This window comes from Drosophila yakuba, chromosome X (assembly GCF_016746365.2).
Source record: "Drosophila yakuba strain Tai18E2 chromosome X, Prin_Dyak_Tai18E2_2.1, whole genome shotgun sequence".
Taxonomy (NCBI): Eukaryota; Metazoa; Arthropoda; class Insecta; order Diptera; family Drosophilidae; genus Drosophila; species Drosophila yakuba.
Genome location: NC_052526.2, coordinates 9,363,453 through 9,382,892, shown reverse-complemented (window position 1 = coordinate 9,382,892; position 19,440 = coordinate 9,363,453). Strand labels below are relative to the sequence as shown.

Here is a 19,440-nt window from a genome sequence, read left to right as displayed (position 1 = left end):
CATTTCCATTTCCCTTTTTTTCCCCCAAAAATGCGACCGTTACAGCCCCGAATTTTCCAAAGCGGAAAGATTGTCACGAGCTAAGTCACCTGTTGACCGCATTCGAACATTTGTTAAGCTCCATTTGGATTTCATATCATTCTAGGTTCTGTACACAGTTTTATATTGGATCGAATCATTATAATGAAAGTTCATAGTCCCTTAATTTGAATGGTCTGACTAAAGAGCATTTGAAGCAATTACTCTATCCTTAAATGATGTACATATAAAACGTATCATGTACCATTGCTATCAGGTCTTATGTATTAAGTATGTAATCGAAATACTTATCATAAAATAATATAACTTTGCTGAGTATGATAAGACAACAATGGGATACATATGTAAGTGTGGGTGCGGCTTTTCCTATGAATGAGTGTTCAATCCGACGTCCTTTTATTTTCTCACACGTCGCTGCATGTGTGTGCCTGTCGAGTCAATCGCACACGTGCACCGCCCGCTGTGCCGTTACGTGCCCTTCGACCCATTCCAGCCATCCTCCGCCTCCCCCCTTCCCCCTTCCACACGACTTCCAGTCGCCCTACGTGCCGCACTTCTTCCGCCTGCGAACCGCAGGTCAGCCGGGCGGTCCAACTTTGATGCTGTGCGTCTTATTGGATTGCATGGGATTGGATTGGATTGGATTGAAGTGGAATGGAATGGATTTAAGTGCACCGCGATTCTACCTGTTCAGTTCGTGACCCTAACCATTGACCCCTCATCACCCAGGCCGAAGAGCCGTGAATGCATTCTGACTGGTATATGTATGCCCATTTATGCTTCTACAACATTATTTCATTAGTTGGAAAACAAATATTTGTTCACTTTCAAGGCATTTTCTAAATACATACATACAAAATATGCAATGAAGTGTATTTTATTGCGGTTGTAGCACTTATTTAAACATTGGAGTCATTTATGTAATTTATATATTAATAATATACATATATAATATAATTAATGTTACCAATCATAATTACAAATTATGCGAAACTATGAAAAATCTATACAAATTAAGTTGTATGATGACTTTATACTTATACTCGTAAAGTATGCATATGTACATTCATATGTACATACCTACATACTTCGTATTTTTTATTGGCATTACTTTATTGCATCTTATAATATTTTCATCTTTTCAGATCGCAGTCAAATGAGCGGCAGTTCCTTAAGGACTTTATCAGCGGTGCGCCAGGATCGTCGGGCGCCCGTTTGGCCGCCTGGTTGCAGCCGGAGTCTAGACTGGATCCCAATAAGTAGGTTGCCCAATTCCATGCCCACAAACCAAATATATTATTGTATTACCCATTAATACTCCGCTTTTCGCCTTCGCCAGATGTGAGCTGAATACCATCACGGAGCCGCTGCGCTACGGTTGGCCCTCCCAGGTGACGGTCACCATACGGGATCAGTATGGGGATGCGGTTTTGGTGCCGGAACTCAAGGTTGAAATCAAGGCGATACCCACGGGCTCGGGTCCGAATGGCAGTGCCACCGGAACGGGACCGTCCGGCACATCAGCAGCCGGAGTTTCGGCAACCGGTCCAAATGTCTGGATGCGTCGCTCCTCCGGTGACACGTGGGGCTGGGGCGGAATGGCGCCACCACCGCGTCTCAACTACGAGCCCACCTCCAAGGAGAAGATGGTCTTCAAGGCGATTACCTTCATGAAGCCCTACACCAACTACTCGTTCGAGGAGCTGCGCTATGCGAGTCCGGTGCAAACACGAGTCACGGAACTGCTCAACGCCAAGGACATGGAGGATGGCACCTTCAGTGTCCAGTGGACGCCCAGCTCGGTGGGCGCCTACTGCCTGGCGGTAACCATCGATGGCATACCGCTGGAGGAGGTCTACCGCGTGGACGTCAAGGAGGGCATCCTCCCACCGCCCACTCAGAGGAGCAGCGCGCAGCGAAGGCCACAAGCGCCCAGCAAGCTGCGCCGCTTTCAGGTAGGAAAATCAATTGTTATTTCCTAAGACAGATAATGGCGGATAAGCAATCTTATCTATTAGCTTTATCTATTTTATCAGTTTTTACAAATGACTACCAGTCACAGAACATTGGTACAGTAATCAGGTGGTAATTTAATCCTCGATTCCGATTTCAGGCTCGTCACAGTTCAGGATTGCGGATACGATCGCATCCCACGCTGCAGTCGGAACAGGTGGGCGTGGTGCGGGTGGGCGGCGTGATCTCGTTCATCGATGAGATTGAGAACGATGATGGCGTCTGGCTGCGGCTATCCACGGAGTCCATACGGCAGCACTGCACCATGGGCTGGTATCCGACGGAGGCGTGGTGTCTGCAGTTCAATCAGCACCTGGCCAGGATGCTGCTCCAGCCAGTCACCGACAAGGAGGTGAATCCCGTGCGAAAGGGCGCAACGGCCGAGGAAGAGGAGGAGGAGCAGCCGCCTGTAACACCGTCAGCTAGTGGCGAGGCGAGTCCCGAACCAGAACCGGATCCCAGTCCAGTCCTAAGTCCGGCCAAGACCAAGCCAGGACGCTTCCTAGCCGGTCACCAGTCCACAAATCCCTTCCTCTATCCTGCGAAGCACATCGATCTCGCCGAACGTGAGGCCCACGTGCAGGAGGAGCACGAGAAGGAGGAGGAGCAGGTGGGGGATGAGGATGCCGATGCTCGGGAGCCGGAACAGGAGGCACTGCCCGCCGTTGAACTACTGCCCGCCCACATAGGATCCGCCATAGCTGGCGTCGTGGGCGGTGGAGCCATCAAGCTGCAGGCCCTGCAGAAGTGGTTCAAGGGCGACGCTGTCGATGGATCCCAGCCCCTAACGCCGTCACATTCGCCACCACTCGGCGGCGTGTCGGTGCGGGAGCTGGTACGAGCGATGGGTGGTCAGGACTCGCCGCGCGGCAATGGCAATCGCAGCCAGCAGGAGCAGGATCCGGAATTCAGTTTGGCCAGCATGAGGAGACCCAACTATTCGGCCAGTCAAACGGCGGCGCTGCTTTCCACACCGAAACATACGCCCAAACGAAGTGCCGTTGTGTCCAGCGAAACCAGTGGCCTCGAGGATGAGCTGAGCCTATTGCAGATTACCACAACGACGACGGGTCAGGGGGAGCAGCAAAGCGAACTGCAGTTGGCCACCACTTCCACTTCCACTTCCACTTCCGCTTCCACGGCTTGCAAGCGGAACGCCATGGGTCCAATCAAACGGGCAATGCCTCCTTCATTCGCGGAGAGCATCCGTGCGGTGTTTGCTGCCCTCCTTTGGCACGAAGGCGTCGTCCACGATGCAATGGCCTGTGCCAGTTTCCTCAAATTCCATCCCGGTTTGCCCAAGGAGGGCGCCACCGTGGTCACGCGTCGCGGCGAGGCCGGTGATCCTAGGTTGCAGTTATCGCGGGAGCAGAAGGCCCAGCAGCGGCACTCCGTGGAGGTGGCCAATGCGGGTAACTATCTAAACATCCGGCCGAGCACGTTGGAAACCCTCACCAAGAGTGGCAACTGCTCGCTGCACAATCGCAGCAAGTATCGGAAGAATCTCCTTAGCGGAGGTGGCGGTGCAGCCATCAATTCCGGCGAGGATCCAGCCCAGAAATTGCAAGCTCTGCCCGAAATGGTAAGCGTTTTGCCGCCGGCTCTGCGATGTCTTGTCTATCTGTGGGAGCAGATCTGCTCCGGTTGCGTTCAAATTGTACAGTCGAATGCCTTGGAGCAGAGGGAGCCCCGGCTGCTCTCACCCGGCGGTCGAGATCTTAACGGAGATGCAGACACCGAGGGCAAGGAGGGCAAGAATTCGGACCAGGGATCCGGCGGGGAGAAAGATCTGGGCAGGAAATGCAAGCGCAAAAAGAAGGACGACGGCAGCTGGTGCGAAATCTGCGAACTATTCCTGCCCATGCCCGTGACCTATCACATGAGGATTGCCCATCCTGGCTGCGGGAAATCGGCCAAAGGCAAGGGCTACAATTCCGTGGGCATCTTCTGCGAGGGATGGGCTGGCAATTGCGGTGAGGGTGGCAAGGGTGCCTCATCCTGGTTCCTGATGTGCGATCCGTGCCGCGATCGTTATCTTGCCTCCTGTCGCAGCGCCAACAACATCAACAGTGCCGCCCGCCAACTGGAGTCCAGTGCCGCCGAAGGTAAGTCTTTCGATGCACACTATGTTGATTGAAATCCAAATCCTTATCGTCTTAGCAGGAAACGAACTGAATCTGTTTGGTGTGAAGTCCACCACATTGATAGCCAATGCTGAGGTGTACACGACGATGCGAGAGAACGCCACATTCCTGCTGGAGCTCTGTTCCAGTTCCAGTTCGGCAGCCGGAGGAGCAGGTAGCCTGGCCGCCAATAGCTCCAGCTCCAAGCGCTCCCCACAGCAAATGTCCGTGGTGGCCATGCCCGTGGTGATCGAACACCAGCTGGGTAACTCCGATCTGAAGCCGAGCACCAGTCGTTGCAGCCGTATAACTCGATTGAGTGGCTCCAAATTTGGTCCAGGTGTGGGTAGTGGAGCATTCCGCAAGAGCTTTGTGGGTGGCCCACCGGTGGCGCCGGAGAACGTGTGGCTGGCGCCGGAAAGCTTCGCGTGCTTGGAGTGCCTGGGTACGGCTGGGCACGAGGATCTGCCATACGAAATGTTTGGTTTGGGGCCCAACTCGAATGATAATGGCTACGATAGGGTGAGTATGAGATGGCTATTGGTGATAGCTTCAAGTCCTTTTCTAACCAAACCTTTTCCCGCCTTCAGCCGCTGTCGGAGATATCCTACGAGTCCTGCGAACCGAACAACTACGAGTTGCTGTCTGGCTCTTTGGCGCCAGGTACCACAGCTGCCGGCTCAGTGGGTGGTGGCAATCTGTCCAAGTTCCATCGCAGCTACTCGATGGGCCAGGGCTGGGCATCGCTGGCCCAGCATAACCATCCGCAACCGCACCACCCACAGCAGCAGCAGCCGCATCACCAGCAGCAGCAGCATCAGATGCATCTGCAACTGCAGCAGCACCAAGCGCCACCGGTGGAGGGTCAACCAAAAGTGGTCTACAGGCGAAGGAATAACTCTACCAGCGAAGGTGATGGATCCCTGTTGATTTGTTATCCCTCGGAGCATCTGCGTCGCCTGGTGCCGCAAAAGCTGCTGGCCAGCGTTTCCGTTATGCAGACAGCTAGCGGCGACGGCAGCGGCAAGGATCACGCGTCTGGCACGCTGGGACTGGATCAGTCAGCTGGCCAGAATGGTGGCGGCAACCTACTGCTCACCCGTCCCGCCATGGCGTTCATCACTCAGAAACACGAACTGGACCGACTGAGGGCAGCCATGCGTAGGAGCTTGAGAATCGCTGCCTGCAGGATTTATGCCCTGCAAGCGCTTAACTGGCTCCTGCGCAGTGTCACCCAGGGTGTGTGCCTGCACGATCTTATGTGGTGGTTTGTGAGCTCCCTGAATCCCACCGGTGGCCATCAGCCAGAGGGACGGGGCGACGAGGCCTCCGAACCTGCACTGGAACATCCGGTTGCCTATACCCAGATCAGCGGCAGATTTGCCCATCTAATCACCCAATCCCTGCACGTGCTTTTGCAATCGGTGGCGGATCTAACGCTCCATCTGCCGCTCGGATCGCCATTGCAACGGGTGGCTATCCAGTGCTTTGGCATTCGTTTTCGCCAGGCGGATCATCAGTTCCTGCATAGTTCGCATGTATTTGGAAACATCTCGAAGATATTGTCCAAGTCGGATGAGCAGAACGATGCCATGGCCGTTTCCACGATACTCAAACCTGACTGCGATGCGGAGCACAATCAGTTGCATCCGGCTGCGACGACGGGCGGTACGTCGGGCGCGGGAGCACGGCTCCTTTGCTATACAGATCTGTCTGGAATGTTTGAGGTCACCGTGTCGTCGCGCCCAGCCATGGCGGAATCACTGACGGATAACTCGACGGAAACATTTTGGGAGAGCGACGAGGAGGATCGCAACAAGTGCAAGATCATCGAATTGTCACTGACCAAGCTGAACTACGCCTGTCGCTATCTTTTGGTGCACATCGACAATAGTCGAGATATTCAGGTAGCTGAAATGGTTCACTGATATTAACATTGGTTTAATACAACTCATATTCCAGAACAAGGTGCTCAACGTGGTGTTCTATGCCGGCCAGTCGCTGGGCGACACGAATGTCATCAAGTCGGCGGATGTGGATCCAAAGGCCTGCTCCTGGATATCGGCGAAGATCTGCGATGACAGCTGTACGCATTTCCGTTTGGAGCTCCATGGACCGGAGAACACGCTGCGCGTGCGCCAAATCAAGTTGCTTGGCCTGCCCATAGGAGGAGCAATGGGCGCCGAGGACCCATCGGATCACAAGCACCAGCCTCACCTGCGATTAAGCCATGCCTCTCGCATCCAACAGCAGATTTGTGAGGCGGAAACCCTGAGAGTTTTCCGATTGATTACCGGCCAAGTATTTGGTAAACTGATCAGTAATGTGAGCTCGGATTTGGTGCCACCGGACTCGGCTGGCATAGGACCTCCAAGTGGCGGAGCACAGAGTACCTCCCTTCTGGCCGATTCCCTCGATCTTAGGGAGCACATGGTGGGCATTCTGTTCTCGCGTAGCAAACTATCGCACCTGCAGAAACAGGTGATCGTCCACATCGTTCACGCCATTCGCAAGGAGGCGCAGCGAGCCAAGGAGGATTGGGAACTGGCCAATCTGGCGCACGTCCTGAAACAGTCACCCCAACAGCATTCCGCACCCGCTCCTGCCGCTTCCGCCAGCTGCGAGAGTACGCCGGAGAGGAGTCGAGCGCCGGATACCTATTGCTTCGAGATGCTTAGCATGGTGCTGGCTCTGTCGGGCAGCGTAGTTGGTCGCTCGTATCTCTCCCAGCAACATGGTTTGCTCCGGGATCTCCTGGGACTCCTGCACACCGGTAGTGATCGCGTCCAACGACAGGTTACGGCTCTGTTACGCCGCATTCTTCCGGAAATAACACCCGAGAGCTTTGCAGAGCTACTGGGAGTGCAAAGATTACCACCAGCGGATTATAGTATCGCTCATCAGTCGGCCAGTGATTTTGATATGAGCCGTCTGGGTCTGCTTGATATATTCCTGGCCGTCATTGCCAAGTCTTTGCAGTTGCAGGTGAAGGTAAAAACAACAGTTGCTTCAGCGGGACCATCTGGTTCTGGAGGCGTATCCGGCAGTTCATCGGGCAACGGTGGAGCTGCTCTGAAAGCGGGACAGCAGGAGAAGACTCCGGCCTTTGTGCGACTCTGCAGCTCCCTAGATCTCTCAGTGCAGCAGCTAAGATCACGACCACCCACCGGTGAGCCGGGAGCCACAGATCCCTTCCAGTTCGATGTCTTGCCACCGAGAAAGGAATCGAAGAGAAACCTCAACCAGCGCTGGTTCCTCAACGGAGTCATTTCCACCAAGCAGGCGGAGAGCATTATCAGTCTCATCAGAGATTTGGCCAGCGTAAGTGAAGGCTTAGAGTTAAGATAGTTAATAGTGAAATAGTTAAATTTCAATTCCTAATTTTCGCTGTCTTTCTACAGGGTAAGCTGAGCGAAAAGTGGTCACAGATCACTAAGGCGGCCATAGCCGAATCTGTGTTAAATCTGACACGGCTGGAGGAGATCTATCGCTCGCCAGAGCACTGCACCAAGACCTCCACGTTGTGGCTGGCACTGGCCAGTCTGTGTGTCCTGGAGCGCGACCACGTGGAGAAGCTATCCTCCGGTCAGTGGTCCAAGTTGTGCGATACGCGTCCATTGTGCAGCAACCATGACGATGGTGAAACAGCGGCCATTATCCAATGCGAGACCTGTGGATCGCTTTGCGGCGACTGCGATCGTTTTCTGCATCTGAACCGCAAGACTCGCTCCCACAAGCGAACGGTGTGTAGTCATAATCTGGTATCCCACATATGTATGCTGAAAGATTGTCCTATTTTATATTACAGGTGTGCAAGGAGGAGGAGGAGGCCATCCGTGTGGAGCTGCATGAATCCTGTGGCCGAACAAAGCTCTTCTGGCTGCTGGCCCTGGCCGATTCCAAGACACTGAAGGCCATGGTGGAGTTCCGTGATGGCAGTCACACGATCATCTCGGGTCCTCAGGAGGCGGTGGGCAGGTGTCGCTTCTGTGGCCTGACCGGCAACTCTGGACTGCTCGAGATCGGCAACGTGTGTGCGGATGCCCAGTGCCAGGAGTACGCGGCCAACTCGTGTCTAAAGACCAAGCCGTGTGGTCATGCGTGTGGCGGAGTCACCGGCGAGCGAAAGTGCCTGCCCTGCCTGCAGCATGTGTGCCATACGCGCGAAAATGAGCTGGCGGAGGAGCTGCGGGATCCGAAGCTCACCCAGGATGCGGACGACATGTGCATGATATGCTTCGTTGAGGCATTGTCCTGTGCACCTTCTATACATGTAAGAGAAATGCTAGCTTATGTCCCACGAAATGCCATTCATTTCTAACAATTTTGCAGCTGGAGTGCGGTCACGTGTTTCACTATCATTGCTGCAAGGCGGTACTGGAGAAGCGATGGAGCGGACCACGCATCACCTTTGGCTTCTCCTTGTGTCCAATCTGCAAGGCGGACATCCAGCATCCCCTGCTGGCAGATATCCTGGAGCCGATAAATGGACTCAAACAGGACGTCAAACGCAAGGCTCTCATGCGGTAAGTGATGGCAATAGTTTGGCAACTACAACCGTTTGGTTAATCAACTCATTTTGTTTTTCTTTTCTGCAGGATTAAGTACGAGGGCGTGGTAAAGGACACGAACAGCAAAGACGTCAACATGACCCAGCTGGCAATGGATCGGTATGCATATTATGTGTGCTTCAAGTGCCAGAAGGCGTACTACGGCGGCGAGGCGCGCTGTGATGCGGAAATTGGCGAGAAGTTCGATCCGGAGGAGCTGGTATGCGGCGGTTGCTCAGATGTGGCCAGGGCACAGATGTGTCCCAAGCATGGCACCGATTTCTTGGAGTACAAGTGCCGCTACTGCTGTTCGGTGGCGGTGTACTTCTGCTTTGGAACCACACACTTCTGTGACACCTGCCACGACGATTTCCAGCGACTGACCAACATACCCAAGGTCAAGTTACCCCAGTGCCCGGCCGGACCGAAAGCCAAGCAGCTGCTGGGCGACGAGTGTCCGCTGCACGTAATGCATCCGCCCACCGGCGAGGAGTTCGCCCTTGGCTGCGGCGTCTGTCGCAATGCCCAAACATTTTAGCCACACACAGTGATGAAGCGTGATGATGTGTGGGAAACTCAACCGGAGTCCGAGGACGACGATGACGATGACGATGACGACAAGGATATGGCGCTGAACATGTGGTCGACCGTTTGGTCCCAGTCGGATGACTCGCGGACATATTTGTAGAGATTAAAAGCCCCCAAGAAGAAAAAATGCCCCCCACACTCAGTACACAATTGGGATGGATATTACTTTCATTCCATTAGATATTAATTCACTAAACGGAAATGGAATGGAAATCGGAAATGGATTGGCATTTTCTGGTATAGCTAATATTTGGACGATGGATATTGGATTACAGATTAGCAAATAGCAAATAGCGTATAGCATATTTTTAACCCCATGCAATATTATTTTGTAACACTCGAAACCAAACCAAATTGAATCTCCCATTTAAAGATCAAAAATTCTCTCACTAATTATTTAATGTACAATTCGGAGTCAAGCGAGCGAGTGCGAGCGAGAGAGAGAGAGAGAGAAAGAGCGAGTGCGGGAGAGAGAGCACGTGAAGTGTGTACATAATACTCCTGCTCCCTGACCTCTGAACTCCGTGACCTCCTCCTGTCCGCCCTCACCCACCTCTTCCTCCTCCTGCTCCTCCTACTCCTCCTCACCCTCACTCCAGCAAAGGCACATAATGCTACATTTATATATATATTGCAAATAACTAAATTATATATTTATTATGAATGCGACGAACGGAAGGATGCAATAAAAATCAATTCTGAATGTATATTTTCATTGTTATTGGCAAATCAAAAATCGTGGTTAGTAATCTAATCACACTCAACAAATTTGAGTGTCGGGTGCCACTCACACCGGTCATCGCGGGTACTTACAATCGATCACACTCGCCACTCACTACGAAGCATAGAGAAGCCAAACAGGCAGAAAAATGCAAGTGCCCAAAATGAGATCAGTGGCAAAAACACTCATTTATGTCTCGTGTGTCGTAGACACCAGGTACTCACCCCTTTCCTCAATCTCTTTTCACGTCACAGCTGACAGCTGGTTGTAGCTCCTGGAAAATAGCTCGCTCAGGCACTGCCTCCAGTAGGTCGAAATCACACTGTTTATATCCTCTGCTGCCACTTAAAAACACTGCACCACTCACTCACATTTAGTATTTTTTTTTTGAAAAACATCGAAAAAGTGGTTTGCTTATGTAGAACTTTTGAGAAGCGCAGAGAAGGGCACCTATATTTTGGTATTATTTAGTATTAAGTATTTAGTATTATTTAGTATTTAGTATCATTTAGTATTTCGTACTTAGTATTATTTAGTATTTAGTACTTAGTATTATTTAGTATTTTGTATTATTTATTATTTCCTTTTAATTTAACGTAAAACTTTCAGCTATCTTACCTATAATTTTATAATTTCACTTTAAATGCCAGCTAGAACAATAGAAATATAATATTGTTAATTAAGTATAAATATTATTTAATAATGTATAAGATTAGAATCATCATTAGAATCATCAAAACGCACAGCAGGCACCCGTGTGTTTTTGTGCAAGAGCATCTTGATACCTAACAGGAAATTGCAAAATATGTAGCATACTTATTCGGATAGCATACACACATATCAAACACCTGAAGAAATCAAATGGCAATCGTTGATCTACTTACCATATGAATAGTCTGTTTGCAAACCCCAAAGAAACAATCAAAGAAGTGAATCGTATTTTTTAAAAACATTTATGTATGTATTTCTCTTTTCTTTGTTTCTTTTCATTTATTGTGTCTTAGCTTCTGTTCTGCGCCTTTTGCGGTTCTGAAACATCATTCTTTGCTTCGCCGCGTTCTTAGTATTGAGTTCCCTTATTTTCGATCGATCCGTTTTAGACCCAGAAATAAGGGCTTATAGCCTGTCTGATCCTGATTCTGGTGTTTGTGTTAGTATGTGTGTGTGTTTGTCAGTGTGGGTCGAATTCGGCAATAATCAAGTAACTATACACATTAACTGTAGGCTTTAATCCAGCGATTCTCAAATAAATGTTACAACTTTTTCGGTTTCTGTTTCTGTTTCAGTTTCTGTTTCTGTTTCATTGATCGATTTCGCGGCTTGTCTCCTGGCGTTTAAACAGTGGCTCAAGGACGAGTCTTAGCAAGCTTTAAATGGTATAAACTACCTACATATATGTACATATATCGGCGTATATGCACGTGTATATATATACTTATGTGGGTGTATGTATGTATATAACTGTAAATCTGCTCTGCCAAGCCGTAGCTCGATGTATCTAAGTTTTCGGCGCGTTGAACCAAAACTCAATTGATTTCAAACTATTTTTACATGCTTGTATTATTTTTGGTATATTTTCATTACATGGAATGTTGCAATTGAATTATGTAGTAGTTTAGTGGCTTGTTTAATTTGTAGTTAAATTGTAATCCTCTTACAGGTTCATTACATTTCGCATTTCGTTTCGTTTGTTTGTTTGTTTGTAAATATATAAATAGGCAGCTTTTCGATTTTAAAAACAAAGGGCGCGTGTTCGAAATAAGTTTCGGTTTCTCGTTTTAGGTAGTTCTTCTTTTTTTTTGTTTTTTTGGTATTTTAGCAACTATGCTTCTCAAATTGGTGGAAAATGTTTAACATTGCTTGATCGCGTTTGTTCTTATTTCATTTTGTTGTTGTAAAATTTTGGTTCTTTTTCGTCTAGAGTCTAGAGCATAATGCTAAATATTTTTTTTGTTTGGTATCAGTATATATTTAGGATGTTTGGTTTTGCCGTTATATTTTTTGTATTTCTTAATTTTTCTTTTTAGCATTGCTGTGGGACTTACGTAATAAATGGAAAAAACGAAAATGAGGCGCGTGTTTACTTGGTTAAGGCTTTTTTCTATCATTGTATAATGTATATTTAAATTAATTTAGTTTTCACTTGGGGCTTTTTTTTTGTAAACGGTATTCGTTAATTGAGTGTTGTGAGTTTATTATGCTCTCTTCTCTGGCTTGCATTAAATGTGTATATTCTTGAGTGTTTCTTTAAGTTTGTTTAGTTTAGTTTACTTTCGTTTTGTTTTTTTTTAGTTGTTTAGAAAAAAATTCTGGCGTATAAAAGCTTAATTTTGATAGGTTGTCATCGTTATCTTTCTAGGTGTAACTAGAGGTACACATATATACATGTACATATCTATAATAATAATAATATGGTTAATCAGTTTCTTTGGCGCCGCTCAGAAAATATCCCAGCAGACGGACACGGACCCGAACCCGAACCCAAACCCCATCCCGAACCGACCTTCAATAGCCTACCATCTGGCGATCTGTATAAATATCAGACTGAATCGGGCGTTTTCTAGGCGAAATCGAAGGTTAGAAGGTCTCCTATCTGGGCTTTGAAATGGGTGTCTTTATTCTTCAGTTTCCTAACATTTTTCCTGCCTGGGTGTGTATATACATGAGATTCGCATATATAAATCCACAAACTATCAATTTTCCCATAAATTGTTCAATATAAATTTCGACTAAATTGCTCGCTCAGCTTGATCTAAAAATTGTAATTGCACCATTTTTAGTTTCACGTTTTCGTTCACTTTTAATGCTAATGCTAGGTTCAGTATTAGGTCTGAGTTGCTAGTTTGCTGAATGCTGCTTGAGTTGGTTTAGTTACTTTAGGTTATATTTATAAGGCTCTGTGTAGTAGGGTCCAAAACACCCGAAAAGTATGCAAAGGATGGGGCGAAAGCGAGAGACAGACATAGAGGAGTGAGATAGAGGGAGAGTGAGAGAGAGAGAGAGATTGGCGAGAGAAAGGGTCAAACATAACGAGTTCGAGAAGCAGTACGAGTACTAAACTGCTACCGTATCAGTGCTGTCGAATCTTCATATGAGGACTATCGTCTTATCGTTTCCCATTTCCGGCCTAGTGCGTCTTAGCTTTCCTTATTCAGTTGGTTTGCTGCCTAATTATTCGTTACTAATTAGTTTTATATATATTTATGTTTAGGTATATTTGATTTATGGTTATTCAAAAAAAAAAAACCTATTTACAGTGAGCCCACTACATTCGTTAAACATTCAACTAGAACTTAAGGCCTAAACATATGCAACAAATGTTTATTCTTCGCTATCCATTAACTTTTGATTCATTGTTGAGAGTATTGGGAATACGTATATATGCAAAAGGAGTGGGTGAGTGAGGGAGTTTTGGTTACTCAGATTTAATACCACTTGAATTGCTTTTTGGTTTGATTTGGTTTTAACGGGGAGGGGCTTGGCGCCCATTTGGGAATGGGAATTGAAAAAAACTACAACTAGAACTAAGTAACTTTCGCGGACAGAACCTCGAAACCCCGATTATCCAGGCCCCCACCCCTCCTAACTCCCCCAACTATACAGGGAAGACAATTCGTATGTATGTAAGTATCCGTAGTCGGGTATTCCGGTTCTGTCCCCTCTCTACTACGCTAAGTATTATCAAATATCAATTATCGAATAATTATCAAATACCAACTAGGCAATCAAAACGGTAACCGAACGAGATTCAAGTGGACTCCAACTGATGGATGCGATGTTTCTGGCGACTTAAACGTAATGAAACCTTGCCTATAAACTGCCCAGGATAATTATACACCTCAATCTCATATTTAACCAACCATACTGTATATCGTCACCCGAAGAGTACTTCTCGTATTTTGCCGGTATAAACTATATGACAAGTGCAAGCCTATCAAATGCCAGCATAAACAAATATCTAGGTTAATTCTTTTTGTCTAAACTTTTCATATTGGTTTTGTTCTTTAGCTAATGGTTTTTTATCACAAAATATGTGTGTATGTTTTGTTTGTTTGTAAGTGTTGGTGAGTGGCGTGTGTTAACATATTTTGCTAAGTTTTAATTCAAGTATTTACACTGCCCGAGAAAATCATATTTGATCCTTGCTTGCAACTACAGAATAAGCTAATACCATCATTTCATTTTTTTTTTGTTTTGTGATCTTAGTATTTTTTCGTTTTTCTTTTCTTAGGTCTGTCGATTGTCGTTTCGTTTAGCGGCCACATATCTGCTGTCTATATCTTTTTGGTTTTACTTAAGCTTTACTGTTGCTGAGTTAACTATTTGGTTGAGTTGAGTTGAGTTTTCGTTATCGTTATCGCTATCGCTATCGTTTTCGAGTCTATAAGCCTACAATATAGGGAGCCAAGCGAGTGCGAGTGCCGGAGTGCTCAAGCCGAGTTTCGTTAAGTTAGTTAGTTTAGTTAGTTAGGACGGGTTATATCCATACATGTATCTATTTACACTTTCTTTCTTAGCTTGGTATCTGTGAATGAGTGTGTGTGTGTGTGTGTGTGTGTGTGTGTATGGGTGGATCCCTCTTGGATCTTCTCTTACAGTTAGGTTTCAGTTTTAGGCTATGTACAATTCACGGGCATTGTTTCGGTCTGTAAGCTTTTTCTTCTGGTTCTTTGCCTCCTTTAGCAGTTATCACAAAATTATCCATATATACATACAGCTATATACATATACATATATATAAATGTGAGTGTGTCTCTGACTGTGTGTATCTGTGTGTATGTGTGTGTGTGTCCTTTACAACGTTTGTATAGATGTGTATACATAAAAAGGCAAATAATTGCAGTAAATGTAGCAAATTCGTAAGCAACATGCTTGCCTTAATCGTAAACGTTATCATTATGGCTATCGCTACCGTAATCATAATCATAATCGTGTAACGGTTATACAGTTTTGAATATCGAGCACTTCCATTCAGAGTGTGTGTGTGTGTGTGAGTGTTTGTGAGAGAGAGGAATAGCACTAGGCCGAGATCTATGCAACAAAAAATAATGAATTTCATCCAAAATTCCACTACAGCATGTTTTCCTATCTAAATTTAAAAAATATTCAATGGAACGTAATTTAATAACAATCGCTTGTCTTTAAGCAAGATCATAAACTAATTGTAGGTAATAATATATTAAATAGGTTTTTTATGATATCACCAGAAAGCTTTTAGGTACTACGAAATAAGTATTTAAATACTAAGTTAATGATAAATGTATATGTTGAGAATTATTTTCATTATGTTATGTTATCTAACCTTCAAATTAAATATCAATTCATTTAGTTAAAATAATCGCAATCATAAATCGACTGTGTTCCATAATATAGTAATATGAGTATTTAAATGTTCGTCGTGTACACAGAGATTTGAACTTTAAAAAATCGGATTTTCAAAACCTCTTTTCAACTATTTTTTGTGGAATGCCTTTCGTAATCTTTGGATAAATACGTTGCAGTGGACTTTCAAGTGTTTGAGATAGATGAGCTAGTTTCAGTGTTGAGTTGAGGTTACAGCTGTATCTTAAGTATTTAGACTAACTAAGCGTAGGCGTAGGCTTGCGAGTGGGCGTGGCTGGGCTCCTACTCCCCCGATTTTGTATTATTGCTCCTGGCTGGAGGCCTCCTCCTCCTCCTCTCCCCGCCGCTCCTTCCCGATCGTCGTGGGCTACAGGAAGTCCAGCTTGCCGCGCGTTGTTGTACCACTGCCTGTGGGTGTGGTCGTGGCTGTGGTGCTGGTGGGCGTGCCGCTGCCACTGCCCCCCGTTGTGGTCGGTGGCGGTGTTGTGGGCGTGACACCAGAGCCGGATCCTCCACCACCAACTCCGGCGCCAGCTGACGATGTCGAAGGCAGTTGGGCCGCCGTAAAGTCCTCTTCGAGCAGGCGTAGATGCAGCAGTTCCGCTCCAGGCGTTGTGGGTGATTGATCCGCCGCCAGCTGCTGTTGCTGATGTTGCTGCTGCTGATCCGCTGACGCTGGCGCCGATGACGTCATACCAGATCCGGCAACGCCCGCTGGAGCTGCGGTCGCGGTGCCGGCCGTCGAGGCGAGTGTCTGCTTAGGAGGCGCCGGTGCTTTCCTGCTCTTCGAGCGTCGCTTCTTGAGCATCAGTGGCCCCAGGCCGTTGCCTCCCGCGCTCGACACAGCTGTGGCGCCCGGATTTAGCAGACCAGCGCCACCAGCGCCAGCTACTCCTGCTCCCGAACCAGATGCTCCTGGCGATGAAATGGTTATCACAGTGTCCACCGGGCTGGTTACCACAGATGTTGGGGGGGCCTGTGTTGTGGGCGTACCGCCGCCGCCGCCCGCGCCGCAGCCCGCGCAAATCTCGTCGCCGGGCGTGGTCTGGCCACTGCTGTTATCCGGAGCGGTGGCTCCGCTACCGCCGGTACCACCTGGTGCCAGCCGCTTGACCAGCTCGCCCAGCAGATCCTCGATGCGGCCAATCCGCTGCTGCATGCGCTGCAATTCCAGCCGCACATCCACCTTCATGTCCAGCACGGTGGCGATGAGATCGCGCTGCGCCAGCGTGGGCGGCGTCTCGCGCAGCCCAGTATCGTACGTATCCGATGTGGTGGCCCTCGAGCTGGCCATCTCGATCTGGCGCTCCCGCTCCAAGGCGAGATTACGATCCGCTTTGGTGACAATGGCCACCACAGTGCCAGCACTACCTGGTGCTCCAGATACTCCCGATGCTCCCGACGCCGCCGCCGAGGATGTGGTGGCCACTGGCGGCGATGGTCCCACGGTGGCCGAGGTGACGGCTGCACCCTCGATAACCACGCGACTGTCGCGACTTGGCGGCGAGGAGTCCACCTCGCCACCCTCGTCGATGGTGTCCTGGCGGGCTAGAGTGGCCTGGCTAGCCTGCAGCTTGGGCGCCTTGGGAAAAACCTGGAGGTGACGTTTAATGGAACAATGGGCGATGCGAAGATGCGGATGCAAATGCGGGATTGACAGGCGGGGTGGCAGGTTGTTGCATGTTGCATGTTTTTTGTTCGGTTCGGCAGGGGAGAAAAGTGAGAAAAATTGTGTTTGAGTTGGTTGGTTTTTTTTTTGGTTTTGGTTTTGGTTTCGTTTGGTTTCGGGTTATCAGTTTTGTGGTTTCATTGTTGATTGATTTGGTTAGTTGGTTGGTTGGTTGGTTTATTGATGGATTGATTGATTGTTGAGGCATTTATTTCGTTGCAGGATTGTTGTTTTATTGCAGATTGGCAGAGTGCAGAGTGCATTGTATATTAATCCAATTTATTATCGAGTTGCAGTTGTTGTTTTTCCAATTCGGAATCAATTTTGAGTTGTTGTAGCAAGGCAGGCAGTGTTATTTCAATTTCGAGTTTTTAGTTGCGAGACAGAGAGAAAAGTCAACAGTAAACGGAAAAGATCGAAAAAATATATCAATTTGGTTCGGGATCATTGCAGTATAAACAATCTAAAGGCAGTTTGCTGGGTGTATTTCTTGAAGGGCGGTGGGCGTGGTGCAGGGACTTAAGTTTCGGCAACGGGCGGGCGCTATTACCGTTCAATTATGATCAGAATATACATAATTGAATGGACTTGAAAGCGTTTAAATACAAAAATTACACACAGTGCAATATTATTTATGAACTGATGAACATTGATAAACATATATTACGATTATTACGATTGCCATTGGCCCGCCCATTTGCCTATCGATTGTCGAACCGATAACAGTGTTTTGTGTGCCAGAGTGGTACAGTACAGCCAACTAAAATAGCGGTTAAACAAACTAATTGTTCTTACACTTACTTTGCTTAATTGTAAATGCTATTCAATTCGATTGCACAATTTTCAAAATGGAGATATACGAAATGATAATTGAGAGAATGAACGTAAAATGATTGAGTAACCGCATCGATATCGATTACGTAACCGGAAGTGAGAAGAGCAAACGAAAGGCAAAAAAAAAGGAGAGACAGAGTTATCATTAAATTTGGGAAACCCCAACAAACATGCATTTTAGCATTATTCCGCGACATGTCTGTTTTGGTATACTTGTTTAGTGAATGTAACTACGTTTAAAGACCTATTTTAAATTTAATTTTCCGACAGATTTGGTTAACATTTAATGGCATTTAATTGGATTATATGATATGGTTATCTTAGTGGTTTTAAGATAGGCTCTTAAGCGTAGTTTGAAAAAGTTAGCTTGATTCCACCGATCTACATTTCAGCATAAAATTACGTATAGTTTTAGGTACAATTTGCGATAGTTGTTAGCCATTGAAGAATTTTGGGCAAATTCTTACTTTAGTTGTCACTGGAATCAAGCTTTTTAAATTAAATTACAGATTTAGTGAATCATTATATCATTCGAATGCATTCTTGTGTGACCCTGTGTCTCTGTTTCGTTTATGTTTCGTTTCTTGCTGAATGCCAGATCGCGGACCCTGGATACCGTATAGCGGCTACTCAGATCCCAGATCCGCTTAATTAAAAGCGCATAATTACTTTGTTGCCTTGTCCACCATTGCTACTCGAAGTACTACTCTGCCGCGCTTGGGCGGTGCTCTCTCGGAGGCTTTCGCGGGCGCTCAAACTTCTCGAGACGGCTACCTTGGCGCTGGTGTCGCTAGCTGAATCGACGCTTGAACTGCCCAGGAGGCGTCCCCACTTGCTGGCCCGTGTACTGCGCGCAGATGGTGGACCCGATGAGGGCGATGGGGATGGCGATGGCGAGGGCGCCGCGGCGGTGCTGAGGATGCGAGCGTCCTCGGTCAGTGTCAGTTTGGCTGGTAGCTTCTTGTATATGTTGTTGCATTTTTGGTTGTCGATTTGTTCGATTAATTTTGTCAATGGGGGCATTATCGAGCATTTTACCGAGCAAGCATTATCATATCATATCATATCAGGCGTTTGGCGATCAACAAATTTTCGGGGAGAAAGAGAAAAGAAAGAGATAGTGTGGGGGGAAATTTGGGGGTGGGTGTTTTCAAAAGCGCAGGGGTTGCAGGAAATGGGAAATTTTTTGATTTGGGTGTGAGGGTAATAATACAGAATTTTCCGTTAGTAATTTTGTTTAATATCATATCAATTGTATTTTAGCCAAATTCACAACATAAACCGTCAATAATCAACACAGAATGTATGGTATGTTCAAAGCGTAAAGTACAGTTGTGTTCGTGAGTGGGTGGTTTTCGTGGGTGGTGAGCATGTGTGGTAGATTTTGTGGTTTCGTGGTGAATTGTGAACAGTTATATGCATTATGCGTAAGCATGTTAAAGAAAGACAGAGACAAAGAAAGACATACAACGAGCATAAGTCACTTTTGTAAACAGTTTTTCGCTTCAATAGTAAACAACATTAGTTAAGCAATACAACGGTTATTAACTACAGTAAACA

General features: G+C 47.1%; 2 protein-coding genes across 15 annotated transcripts in view; one reads left to right on the top strand and one right to left on the bottom strand.

The window, feature by feature from the left end:
• LOC6524773 (E3 ubiquitin-protein ligase highwire) overlaps positions 1-10,020 on the top strand; it is a 43,891-nt gene extending 33,871 nt beyond the window's left edge. The window contains exons 14-23 of one of the 2 annotated variants that reach the window (XM_039375799.2): positions 1,185-1,298; positions 1,379-1,994; positions 2,153-4,157; positions 4,216-4,697; positions 4,766-6,082; positions 6,138-7,496; positions 7,577-7,918; positions 7,984-8,448; positions 8,508-8,701; positions 8,774-10,020. In XM_039375799.2, coding sequence (XP_039231733.1) covers positions 1,185-1,298; positions 1,379-1,994; positions 2,153-4,157; positions 4,216-4,697; positions 4,766-6,082; positions 6,138-7,496; positions 7,577-7,918; positions 7,984-8,448; positions 8,508-8,701; positions 8,774-9,263 — 7,384 coding nt within the window. In that variant the 3' untranslated portion in view covers positions 9,264-10,020. Of the gene's footprint in view, positions 1-1,184; positions 1,299-1,378; positions 1,995-2,152; positions 4,158-4,212; positions 4,698-4,765; positions 6,083-6,137; positions 7,497-7,576; positions 7,919-7,983; positions 8,449-8,507; positions 8,702-8,773 lie in introns of both variants that reach the window. The other variant, XM_039375791.1, reaches the window with a different exon arrangement.
• A 1,216-nt stretch (positions 10,021-11,236) lies between these two features.
• Positions 11,237-19,440, bottom strand: part of LOC6524772 (potassium voltage-gated channel protein eag) — a 54,817-nt gene continuing 46,613 nt past the window's right edge. For 7 of the 13 annotated variants that reach the window (XM_015190393.3, XM_039377839.2, XM_015190391.3 and 4 more), the window contains 3 exons: positions 18,550-18,840; positions 17,848-17,865; positions 11,237-16,971 (listed from right to left, as the gene is read on the bottom strand). In XM_015190393.3, coding sequence (XP_015045879.1) covers positions 15,745-16,971; positions 17,848-17,865; positions 18,550-18,840 — 1,536 coding nt within the window. In that variant the 3' untranslated portion in view covers positions 11,237-15,744. The remainder of the gene's footprint in view (positions 16,972-17,847; positions 17,866-18,549; positions 18,841-19,440) is intronic. The other 6 variants (XM_043207305.1, XM_043207311.1, XM_039377845.2 and 3 more) reach the window with 4 other exon arrangements.